This window comes from Nelusetta ayraudi, unplaced genomic scaffold (genome assembly GCF_046127955.1).
Source record: "Nelusetta ayraudi isolate G7.1 ecotype Tasmania unplaced genomic scaffold, CSIRO-AGI_Nayr_v1 ptg000008l, whole genome shotgun sequence".
Taxonomy (NCBI): domain Eukaryota; kingdom Metazoa; phylum Chordata; class Actinopteri; order Tetraodontiformes; family Monacanthidae; genus Nelusetta; species Nelusetta ayraudi.
In genome coordinates this window covers 1,017,323-1,030,269 of record NW_027466058.1, presented here as the reverse complement: position 1 = coordinate 1,030,269, position 12,947 = coordinate 1,017,323, and the positions used below count along the sequence as shown (strand labels likewise).

At 46.3% G+C, this 12,947-nt stretch overlaps 1 protein-coding gene across 2 annotated transcripts; it reads left to right on the top strand.

Annotated features, from left to right (window-relative positions):
- Positions 1 to 28: 28 nt before the first annotated feature.
- Positions 29 to 11,291, top strand: zfand4 (zinc finger, AN1-type domain 4). 2 transcript variants are annotated; one of them, XM_076018552.1, is made up of 10 exons: positions 29 to 394; positions 1,379 to 1,686; positions 2,710 to 2,785; positions 3,371 to 3,438; positions 3,578 to 3,764; positions 4,568 to 4,721; positions 5,254 to 6,420; positions 6,786 to 6,840; positions 8,646 to 8,763; positions 10,140 to 11,291. In XM_076018552.1, exons 2-10 carry the CDS (start codon positions 1,503 to 1,505, stop codon positions 10,273 to 10,275), a joined length of 2,145 nt encoding a protein of 714 aa, XP_075874667.1. In that variant the 5' UTR covers positions 29 to 394; positions 1,379 to 1,502; the 3' UTR covers positions 10,276 to 11,291. The 2 variants fall into 2 exon arrangements, with proteins under 2 accessions (XP_075874667.1, XP_075874666.1); XM_076018551.1 differs by lacking the exon at positions 6,786 to 6,840.
- The last annotated feature ends 1,656 nt before the right edge of the window (positions 11,292 to 12,947 follow it).

The window sequence follows — 12,947 nt, the reverse complement described above, 5'->3', positions numbered from 1 at the left end:
AAAATCCGTAACGTCAATTGGCTCATTCGTCTGTCTTTCACAAAGGTGTCGTTCAGCGGCGTTTGACAGGTAAAACGATGTCGCCAGATTCGCCAACAAGGGGACCTGGGCGGCTGTTGACACCCGCCAGCCTTTTCCGCTTGTAATGTTTGTTTTCCCCTTTTAACGTGATGAAAAGCTTCTCGGTTTGTATGCGAAGCGCCACCGCTGACGGACCTTTAAACGGACGGGATACTACAGAAGCCACTAAATGTAGCCTAGCATCCTGCTAGCCAGCTAGCTCTATAGAGAAAGGTGGCCATTGTTTGAGTTGTTGGCTAACATGGCAACGAAAGCTAACGTTAGCAGCGTTGGCTAAACGGACGCCACTGCAGTGTTATTGCACAAGATAATGGTAAGTGAGTCTTAACTATCACAATTAGTCAATCGGGCTTCTACTCCGAAGAAACAAAATAGATTTAAATGAACTGGTTGGACCAATATCTGCCGTTTAAGCAGTCTAGATACCGTTCCTAACTTCATTCATCTCCGTTGTTAGGCAGCTAACGGTGGCTATCTCAACAGTAGGTTATTTGTTTTTCGCCCACTTGTCTTGGTGCTTTTATAGTGTTAACGGGGTTAATCCTGTCTTCACACAGGGTTGCATTTTCACATAGTCAGTCAATCAGTCGGTAATTATCCACCCTTACGTGTTAATTTGTCCAGACAATGGCCTGATATTAAGCCCATTAATGTCAGAATGGGCCTCATACATAAAACAATAAAGGGACATCAAAACCTCGAGATCAGCAGCTCATTATCACCTTTGTAATTTGTGGACTGGTGCCTCCTTCGGCGTCTCTTAGCTGATATTGTTATATAATGCGTTACTTTCAGTGTGCCATTAAGCTTGTCTTCTTGAATAAATAAAGACTGGATTTGGCCCTCAGTCTGCGCACAGATTAAATGTTAAAGGGTGGCTGGGATGACCTTTCAAAGGCTGTGGTGAGGCTCAGGACGTCTCATTCCACAGATGGTCTTATGTAACACACCTGATCCTGAATGTTGGCCAGGACCTTAGGTACTGCACTGAATCTTTAATGAAATGCACGTCCATGTGTCCCCCGCTACACACACGGTCTCAAAAACCGTATCCTGTCTTGCATTGTAAATATTTCTTCAGGCAGCATATGCTCCACAAGTCTCTCCACAATTACCTGTAGAAAGGTAAACAGTGACCACACCTGCATGTTATTTGTCATTTAAATACACAGAAGTTCCATGCCCCTCTTGAAGTTCTGGATTGTAACAATGCGGAGCCAGTAATGTGAATGTTTAACATTGAATTGCAGAGGTGGACAAAACCTAAAACCATCTAAACCGTTTTTCTCTCTTTCAGCTGTGAACACGTAACATGATGTGTGAAGCATGTGAGCAGTGCCTGTCCCTCTCGCACCCGTTTTGGTCTTGTCCCCCAATTTAAGCAACTCAACTCAAAAAAGTCACTTTCACAACTGGCCAAGATGACTGACAAGAAGGAGCCGCCCTTCTTCAACGACGACAGTATGGGAGCTTTTCACTATAAACTCCCCTTCTACGACACGATGGAGCTCTTCATAGAGACCCTGACCGGGACCTGTTTTGAGCTGCGCGTGTTGCCATTCGAGGCTGTCATTTCAGTCAAAGCAAAGATCCAGAGGCTGGAGGGTAAGATCACTAATCTGTAATCTGCATGTTTTGGGATTATGCATTTATTGAGCTAGACGCCCACAGCATCTATATGGCAGGGGGGAAAGTGCAGTCGCTTACATCAATTTAGGGATGCCGCAGCATGCAGTGTGTGATCCTCTGTATGCTTAATGGAAAGTTAAGCATGTGATTATTTGAATCAATTTGTATCAATTCTTTCTAGAATTGTCCAATAAATTTAGAAGGAACAACCATCACTTCAATCAATTTATTATTTTTTTTTTTTTAAATCCAACTGTATGAAACTTTTTGGGGTTTGACACCCATATGTTTCTCTCACTGGGGTCAATGTGCAATACAATACAATATAATATATAGTCTGGTGACCAAAACCATTCAAATGTTTCCCCTCATGAAGCATGCAAATGGTGCACTGCAAATATCAGATTAAATGAGTCCTACTGTTTTTTATCCACTTTTAATATACTTTATACAATCATCTATTGCTGGTTATAATCACACAGCTGCGTCCTAAGACTCTTGCATCACCAGCAGCCACGATCACACCTGGCTGTGATTGCACAAGGAATTTAGCCTCTCTTGTGAAGGAGCATGATTATGTGATACAGACATGCTGAAATAGGGCCCAGCTTGTTTTATGGGTGTGAGATGGCCTACATCTCCATGATGACTCAATTCTGTGTTTTATATAGCATATTTATAGATATTTCTTTTATTTTATGGATTTTTAAATGGCCATTTCAACAAAAAACCATGGAACCTTATGAATATGCCAAGTAGCAAAAATCATTTTGGCCACCACTGTTTATTGGGAAATTGAGTCCGTATTCCCTTATTCAACAATTACGTTGTTCTGTCTATAGGGGGCAGACATGAATTGTCATGGAAAGCGTATCGTTCCTTCTGGCGGTCTTGGTCCCCATTTTGCCAGTTTGTCAGCCTCATTTTTTGTTCCTAAACACCTATAATGTTTATTTCAATTTTGTTTTTCTTCCCCGTCCCCCTGAACTGTCTGTGAAGGAATCCCTGTTGCCCAGCAACACCTTATCTGGAACAATCTGGAGCTGGACGATGAACATTGCCTGCATGACTACGGGTAAATCAATGAGTCTCAAAGCTTTTCGTTTTCGCAGATCTTGTAATAAGTGAAAACAAGTGTCGTTTCAGCAATATGCTCAGTGCGTCTTCAGAGAAATATGTAACTTTTTTTTTATTTTATTTTTTTATTTTATTCTTTTTACATCTCCACTGATGTAGAGCTAAATGAAATGAATGACACTCTGGCGGTACTGTAATTACAGAGCTTGGCCCCTCCATGTGTGCGGGTTGATTAGATGCAGACCTCATTCAGCTGTGCTTTGCTGACTGTAGATGGTTGTTTTTGTGATGAAGGCTTGTCGCTCAATTTTCCACATGAATGCCTTGTGGTGGTAAATTGCGAGGTTTGCTGAACACACTGCAGCGCTCTAATCACATTTCATAAGCTGGCTAGCGTTGCGCCGTGTTTGTGTTCAATCAGAGCCCCAGTTAGTTTGTGTTAATCTGAATCTCTTAACGCGAACCCTTCAAATGCACCTCTCATCTTTAAGTGGGCCCACTTCTATTTCCGCCCAACCAGTTAGAATTATTCACACTTTTTAATTGGTGGTTGTTTTTTGTGATGTTTTTTTTTTTTTTGCAGGATTGCAGAAGGCTGCACTTTAAAACTCGTCCTGGCTCTGAGGGGAGGACCAATTAACACCCGCAGAGGTAAGCAGCCAGCTAAAGAGCCGTACAGCCGCACCGCTCTTGGCTGTTTGTATCGTCACGCTGTTTGCTGAAAAACGAGTGTGTCAGTCTGACATTGTCAAGTGGCTTTTTAATCACAAATCCCTCTCTGACACGTCAGTGACCTTGGAGGATCCTATTAAAGAGGTGGCAGATCTGATGGAGAGCACCAAGGAGGAGGGCTGGGAGAAAAGCCAGGCCAACAAACAAGTAACATTTGTCGTGTATCGCGAGGGCGACCAGTTGAACTTCTTCAGGGTGGTTGATCGCGGAGACGGGACACTGACGCCGCTGTCTGAATCTCTGAGGTTTGAGATTTTTTTAATATGCTTTCTATGCACAGTGTTGTTGATATTACGCCATGAAAGTAATCCCACTACTGATTACTGAAAATTGCTAAAAAGTAATTTAATTACTTCTTTAACTACTTTGTTTCTTAAGCAATCAATTGCTAAAGTTGAGAACATCTTGTTTCCTGCACATAACGCACATCGAACCACAACATTCTTTCATTTAGACGAGATCGACTCAGAATAATGTTTCTATTTCCATTTTTGGTGCGTCATCGCCTATCAATGACGTTGCAAGCACGGCTGCGTCGTCAGTCTGCGACATCATTGTTTTCGGTTGTTTTTCTAAATTTCAGACATTTTTAGCTTGCAAAATATTTCAGAAAATTAATGGAATCGTTACTCGATAAAGTAATTATGATATAATTACCATTTCTGCCAGAGTTATCCCATTACATTACTCTGTTCCTAAAAAAGTAGTTTAATTACACTAGTGGATTACTCTGTAATAGATTACTTGCAAACACTGTACTGTAAACCAGATATCCAATTTATTTATTAAAAATTGTATTTTTTTTAGAATAATGATATTATTTCATCGTCCTTATTGGTATTCTGTCCGCCATATGTTATTCTCCAAAATAGTCTTTTTTTTTTGTTGAGAAGTGACGATGCATCAAAGTTGGTGCGGCTGGTGGTGAACTTGGTTCAAGCTTATTTTCTTATTGTCAAGTGTTTGAAGGAGCAGGGTCACTGAACTGAGTCCGCTGCCAGTGTGCTTGAATCACTAACCGCGCTCTGTGTCTCTCGCACTCTTCCAGCGGTAGTACGGTGTACAATGTGTGTGCGGAGGAGGAGGAGGAGGAGGATGTCGAGGGCGGCGCAGCGACGCGGCAGAGCCTTGAAAACTCCATTACCATGAACAAAATGAGGCAACTCAAAGCTAAGATGGAGGACATGAACCTTAACAAAAAGGTTGGGATCTGCTGGAATGAAAGACCAAAAAGAGTTCACTCAATTTTACAACCAAAGAGGGTGCCGATGTGGTCGCACATCTTTTTATTTTTCCATTACCTAAATGACGCCCTTCTTTTCGCGATGGTTGTTTTTTGGGGCGCGCCGGCATTTGTTTGTGTTTTTCAATTCCTGCTCATATTCACCGACGGAAAAAAAACAAACATTTTTCAGCCCACATAGGACTGATTTGCATGTGTTTGTACGGAAACGGGGATTTTCACTTGATTAGATCCTCCGAGCTCCATGTTGCAATGCTCATGATTAATTCATACCTGCATTTTATAGGAATAGTTCACCCAGAAATGAAAATGTACCCATTTAGCACTTGCCTCTGGCGACGTGTCCTAATCCGCATAACTGCTCTTGAGTTTCACGGAGGGAAAGAATTCCACACCTTGAAGGCCCAGTGGGAGTCAGGGAGGATGCGAGATGTTTCAGATGCTGTGTTGCCTTAATGCCGCGTGGCTTTTGTCTCATTTGCCTTCTTCAGCCGAAGAAGACGGCCATGGTCAAGCCGCGCCCCCCACTCAGCCCTCACCCCTTCGCCGGTTCCCTGGGACCCCCCGGCACGCGGCACCAGCACCGCCTCTTCCGCTCCTTCCCGCACGGCGGCGGCCAGCCTTGGCAGCCCAACGCGCAGCTACCTCCGATCGCCGACGTGAAGCCTGCCGAGCCCCCGTTTCCGCCCTGCGCCTCCACCTCGGCCCGCTCCTCCTTCCCCAGACGCCAGGCTCCGCCCCCCTGCTCGCCTTCCTGCTACGTGCTGCATGAGGAGGAGCCGTGCGTGCCCTTCGCCAAGCTCCGACCTCCCACCAAAGTGTCCCGGCTGGACGTCGGTGGCGGCCGGCTGATGCGGGACTGCGTCTACCCTCAGCTGTCACCGCTGTGCATCAGGGGACCCCCACACTCAACCTTCGACCCCGCCGACACGGCGGCGGCGGACGCGCTCGGGCTGGGTCTGTTGGAGGAGGCCGCCGGCCTGGTGGTGCCGTCGCAGCCGGGGGTCCCATTCGGAGAGCTGTCCGACCCCCTCAGCCTGGACGTCTCCACCCCGCCGGAGGGGGCTCCTCGCCCGCTCGAGCAGCAGATGTCGCTCTCCCCCTCCCCGCTCGCCACATGGACGCTTGGCGCGGGCGACGGCCTCACCAGCAGGGCCGACGGGACGCTGCTCGGCACGTCGTTTCACGTCAGCCCCCCCTCCCCGTCGCCAGCACCCGGCATCCGAGCGCTCTCCCCCGTTCAGCTGACGCCGGGCAGCGCGTCCCCCTGCCCTCTGAGCGCGCCGTGCCTCCGCGGCGTCAAGGTGGAGTCGCCCGGCAGGAGGCCGGAGCTCATCTCCAAGAGGGAGGCCAGGAGCATCACCAGGATGGCCAACCAGGCCTGCAAGGAGCCGCTGGGCTCCATGAACGGCTCCGACCTCCTGGCCTCGCTGTCCTCCAGGGCCCCGGCGGCGCACAGCAGCAGCAGCAGCGTTGGCGGCAGGGAGAGTCTGGGAGAGTGTCTGGGGCTGTCGCTGGCAATGCCTTTCACTGCCGCCGCCGCCTCAGGACAGGAGAGTCTCGGCTCCGGGCTGCATTCCAGCCAAACCAACCGGCTCCTGCAGAAGGAGCTCTTGAGTCAGACCTCACCACTGCACCGAGCCGCAGCTGCTTATAAGGTGAGCATGCATTAATATGTATGTATATGTATACGTGTATGTATGTACATATATATATATGTGTATATATACATATTTAGGTATATATGTGTTTAAGAACATGTATAACAACAATAACAACAGAACATGTTTTACACAAACAGCAGCTGATGCCTTAGAAGTGGATGCGGGTGTAGATGAACAAGTTATACGTCAAAGGCTGAAATCTTTTTCATTATTTAAAGTCAAGGTGGATGTGACGCAATGACAAATGTGTGTGTGACGCTGCAAAAGGTTTTGTTGTTGTTGTTGTTGCTGGAAAGGATGCGAAAAGTCGTTGCAAAATGTGTGATGCATTTCCTGTTTCCTGTTGCCGTCATCTTCAGGTCAAAGACCCTCTTGCATCAGCAGGTGGAGTTGCATCTTCGTTAGGGAGAATAGGTAAGACAAAGGCACCACGTTTTTTTTCCCGCCTTAAAGGAGCCGTCACACATCATCAAATCAGGAGTGAAATAGTTCATGTTCCAGCCTTGAATCGTGAATCCCGGCGCTGCTCTTTGAAAGCTGCAGTCGCACGGCAGACGCGCTGTTGTGTGAAAGCCACAGCCCGTGTTTGTGCAAAGTGCTACAAGGCACCGCGGACCTTTTAAGCATTCATCACCTCCGCGGTGTCGGAAGCGGCGCGCGGATCATAAAGGCATCAACCCCAGCGAGAGCGACGCCGCCGTATTAGCATGCGACACCGCCGCGCTGCCATTGGTCACCGTGGGAGTGGATAAAGACGCGGCGATCGATGCGCTAAGTGGTGAGATCGCCGCTTCTTTAGCGATGAGACGTTTGCTGATCTGTGTCAGCGCCGCCGCTCGCCGGCTCTCGACGAGCGAGCTAATGGCTGCAGGTGAATGGCTTGTCTGTTTGCCTCCGCTCCGACCCGCGGTCGCACACGGAGCCGCTGAAGTGGCAAAAAAAAAAAAAAAAAAAAAAAAAAATGTCGGTACACAGCGGCCGTTTGAGTGTGTTTGCGAAAACACTGTTCATTTGTCGGCGATTATACCAGGTTGTTTTTTTTTCTTCTCCGTGCCAACGCTTACTCAACAAAGATGAAAAGTGCTCATCATTATGTTTGGTTTGTTAGACTGTAATTAAGCGCGCGGCATCTGTTTGGAATTGAGAAGAGAAAAAGAGCAGGTGGAAATTTTTCTTTTACAAGTTTTTTAACAGTGTTGCATGAAAAGACTTCACTTTTGAGCAGTTTTGCAAGGTAGAAGGTGGTATAGGAACGAGTTTCCCATAAAACTGTTAGAGCGGCGCAGAAAAGACAAGTCTATATTTTCCTCGGAGGAAATATTCTCATTGTGAAAGGGCGGGGAAAAAAAAGAAGATGGATTTAAAAATAGCCACAAGTGGCTGACAAGACCAGCAATCCGTGAGCCAAACAACACAGCAAGTGAATCATCCCTCACACCAGACTCGTATTTGGCCAACGATCAAAGCGTCATCTCGGACAGGAAGCCAAAACCGAGCACTTTTCGACTGCGGCTGTAAACACAGGGCTAAATCCGCTGATTTCAGGTCTGAAAATGTTCCTATGGTGGAACATTTAATTAGCAGGGCAGAGAGGAGAAAAGCACCCTTGTGTGTCATTTTGAACTGGATCCAGCAGTCGCTGGTGGTGTGTTCGCAGAGTGTCAGACAAACAAGAATCCGGTCCTCCTGCTGCTGTTGCTGCCGCTGCCGCTGCCGCCTCTTGACAGGCAGCTTCCTGTACGTTCATCGGGGGGGCCTGTCAGCTTTATCTGCGTCCCCGCAGCTTGCGCACCCAGCTGAGCCGCACGATTATCACCACGGCGAGCTGACATAAACCAGCGTCCCACGACATGAAAATAGTTTTATTTGTGACGTGTCTTCCAGAAATAATGACAATCGCAACAATTTGTGTCACAACGCCGGAGCATTTCCCCGCAAATGGCTTCCTGCACATGGAAACGAGCGTCCAATTCCATGCATCAATTTTAATACTATTATTACTATTATTTCTCTGTTGTAAAGCCCATGAAGCATCGCTAGCCCTCACTTTACAACCCAACCTCCCGAGCAGGTGTCGTTTTCCCCAGTTGGACTACCGAGCAGTTCTTTTCCCTGTTGCCAGTGACGCGTCTGAAGCTTTAAAAAAAAAAAAGAAAAAAAGTTGTGCGCTGGAAGCGTAGCTCGCGCCGTCCACTTGAAACTGTCTCCTCGCCTGGCAGGCGCTCCGACGTTCCACCTACCTCCGGTCAAGGGTCCTACTGGCGGCAGGAAGAAGAGCTCAAAGCACTGCTTCCACTGTGGCAAGAAGACCGGCCTGGCCACCAGCTACGAGTGCAGGTTGGGACGCCTCCAGGCATTTTCCTCACTCTCGCACACACACACACACACACACACACACACACACACACACACACACTGGCTCACTCTCAATCACTTTTTGACATTCTTCTCCTTCATGCTCCCTTTTTATGTAAAAAAAGAGCTTCTTCTCTTTTTCCGCCTTTGCTCTCGAGGAGTTCTTTTTTTTTTTTTGTCTCCTGGCGTGTGCACGTCTGTTCACCGCTTGTTCTGTCACAAGTTATCAGCATTACTGGCTTTTTCCTCTTTTCTTCAACACCGGGGCGGGATTACTCTCCCTCTCTGAGCTCTTGTCCGGCCCGCGCACACACAATCTGACGCAACGCCGCGTAACTCTGATCTCTGAAAAAAGCGGGGGAGGGAGGGGGGGGGACTTTCAAAGAGGACCTCCTGACTCTTGAAATAAAGGAGAAAAAAAACAGCTGAGCGATGCCAGTTGAAGTTTCCATTATGCAAATAATCCCTCAATGAATGTTTAACAATAATACGTGTCTGTAGCCCGTCAATGAACTCCCCGGAAATGAGAGAAGACCGTCCTTTATGTCTTTCCATCGCGCCACTTGTCAGTTCCACTTGTCAGCGTTCTTGAGACCCGTTTGCTCCGCCCTCTGATAGTGCAGCTGCTGATTTCTCTACACTGCTTATAAATGTGTAGCGCAGAGGTGGCTTCTACAATGTGACATAGGGGACCGGACCAGGAGCAGATGGATGGAGTGTTTCGGTGCCCCACCTCATAGGAGGGAAAAGTATATCATAGGATCAGTAGAAAACTTGTGCTTTAATATCATTGAAAATGAACAAACGCGTTGAAACAAAGTATCTGTCTTTGAAGCTCCACGGTCTTTAGCTCTTTATTGAAACGACTCAAACTCTGAAAAAAATGATGAAATACATATTGTTTTATGACATACTTACTATTAATGTAATTTCTTCAAGTTCGGCGGGCCGCATACGGCCCTTGGGCCGTAGTTTGCCCATGCCTGGTGTAGAGAATACAACAAAGCATCAGTTAAAGCAGGACGCTGATCACAAGCATTTTGCGGGAGGCCGTAAACAGAGGGCTAAACATGCTAACATCCGGAGACCAGTGGAGATTTCTGGATAGTTTTCACGTTAAGTTGGACTGTCGTGCTGGTGTCCAGGCTTTGGAGTAAAAATCTAAAATGATGAGGATGATATGGGGCATTTGAGTCACTAGTTTGTTAGTAATCCCCAGAGAATGCATAATTAATGGGTTTCTCATATTTAAACCCTTATTTCCGGTTCAAGTGAAATGCGAATCTATCTATCTATATATATATATATATATATATAGCTGTCTAAGTATATGAGCATTTGTTTGTTTTTTTCCTCAGATGTGGTCACAACTTCTGCGGCAGTCACCGCTACGCCGAGACGCACGACTGCACCTACGACTACAAGAGCGCCGGCCGGCGGTTCCTGCAGGAGACCAACCCTCTGGTCAGCGCCCCCAAGCTGCCTAAGATCTGACCTCCTCAGCACCTGGCCTCGCCCCGGGGAGCCACCTGAAGAGCCCCAGGTTTTAGTTTTTTTGTGTGTGTGTGGTGGGGAGGAAGCTGAACGGTCTTAACTTTCTACATTCACTTCTAGCAACAAAAGGAGGAACTTTATTCACCACTGCGTGCTTTTTCTTTTTCGTCTCAGCCAAGTTCATTTCGAATTGTGTGAACAAATGGACGTTGTGCAGTTACGGTTCAGATTGACCGGACGCCTTCCGGGCAACGTGAAGATGTTTATTATCCCCTTTGAACTATTGTTTCTCTCTTTCTTTCTTTCTTTCTTTCTTTCTTTCTTTCTTTCTTTCTTTCGGTACTTAAAATACACGACAGTAACATTTGTGCATGTTTGTATGTTGGTTCGTGTCGTTGCAAAGTATATCTGCTGCACATTCAGACGTATCTATTTTCTAGTTTGTCAGCCGTTGGTTTTTAAATAGGGTGTTTGTGTTGTTTTTTTTTTCTCCATTCAATCAGTCTTTGACAGATGCACTTTAGAACTCTCATATTTATACATTTGACTTTCCCCCGTCTCGGTGGGAGGGGTACGTACCTTTCCGTGCTCACTGAATGATGTGTTGACGTTGTAGTTTTTATATCCCCCCCCCCCCCTCTGGTCCCCCACTTTCGAATGGCACATTGGCGAACATACCAACACTAATAAGATATTCCTAATATTTAATATATAGTAATGAATACTACTTATTTTAATGCAAGGTTTGGTTTTTAAAATAGCGAGTATGCAGTGTGCGTAGGTGTGAATGTTTAGGTGTCGTTTGTGATCCGATCAAGTAAAAGTGTTTTAGGACTGGGACGTGCTCATGGTATTTATGACGTGTGTGTAAAATTAAGGTGGTTGCCATAAAAAAAAAATCTTTTGTAAGTCTTTTTTTATTGCTCAGCTGTTGCAAAAAAAAAAAAAAAAAATCAATGAAATGCTGTTGCAGTATTTACAGGGGTTTGACCTAATAAAGTTTTTCTTCAAACTTACGGCATATCTGACGGTGGTGTGTCATTCGTTTCGTAGTTTCTTTGCACGGCTGTGACGCAAATGAGAAACCGTCTGTTTTGGATGTCGCCTCTAGACTCACACCTGCACCTCATTTCTTTTGACAGAACACTCAAATTACTTTGAACCCGAAAAAAAAACTCCTCGGTCTGATAATACTCATGCGGCAATGGTGGGAAAGATGAACTCAAGGACAGCATGGTGCAGTCTTCATGCCAACCATGACTCTTGGCAAACGACTTGTCAGTATTAACAAAGCAACACTCTGATTTGAAAAGAAGAGGATTTGCTCAAAAGTGCAGATTTTTGTCATCTGTGTGTACAATGTAGAAGCTTTCGCGCTTCCCTCTGCAAGAGACACGCAATACCTAATTGCAGACTCAAATGCTGTAAAAAACAAAAAACAAAAAAAACAACCAAAAACTCACCAATAAAACACGACACAAAAGCCAGTTAGCACTGTGCGCCCGTGCACTCGAGGCCAAGGATGGTATGTGGCCATGTGGCAGCATTTTCTCTTTCATTTTACCATCTTTGTATTATTACCATGACAACTGCGCTCCTTTGTTCTCGACACGTTGCTTATTAAGCCCAACGTATAAGGCGCAGATCTCCCTAAGGGGGCCAATAAAAATATGATGCCAATCTAATTTGATCTGACGGTGTTGCGGGGCAGAAATCTCACGTTGTTAAACCGTTTGCGATCTGACCCGGCCGGCGGCGGGGCGGAACGACCCGATTCACGTTTTCAAATCCAGATTTACTGTATTTTGCCACTTCAAAGTCCACTCTGTTAATGTTCGCACATGCGTAACCCGACAGCCGAGAGGGGATAATGTCGCAGTGGGTGCGTACGAGAGAACATAAAAAATACGTTGCCTTTGTTCGCCGGTGAGTCACCGAGCAAATGAGTTCAAATGAAAAGTGAGGGCAGCGCTCGTTATTCGCGTTGCCTCCACTTCGGGGTCCTGTGCCTGCGCAACAGACAAAAGCCCCAAACCTGAGTCACGTCTCGCTGTTATTATCCACACTTTTCTCTCCAACGTTTTTCTGACTTTGATCCGGGATAATTGGACTGAGGAGCGTATAGAGTCTGAAAAAAAGCGCTCCTTCTCTCCCCGCCACATAAATGCACCTCATCTCTGCGAGGCGTGTGATGAATTTAGGAGAATAAAAGGCCCACAGTGCTAATTTTTATTCCGGTCGTCGAAGGAACACACAGCAGGAAGAACATTTTTTTATATACAAGGTCTGTGCCTGACAGCTTGTCGTGTTGACTGGAAGAGCGATGAATGCAGCACCACTTGCCCGGGTTCAAAACTTAAGACCAAATCACTCAAAACGTTAAACATGATAATTATTGTTGATGCAAAAATGAAGTATTTCGTGAATGTACTACAATGCTTTTGCATAAATTTTAGTCGAAATTCACTGCTCGCTTTGTTGATGGAGGTTCACACGAGAAACCCATTACTTCAAGACTGAGGCCTGCGTGAGACCTAAAACAGGGACCATTGTTTGCCAAGTCGCTGCAGAATATGAAGCACCAGACACATTTTTCTGTCGCCACCGCTGAGTCTGTGACAGAAAGTTTTCTTTCGTAGGAGATTTAGCGAGTTGTGTTCCACAGGTATCAC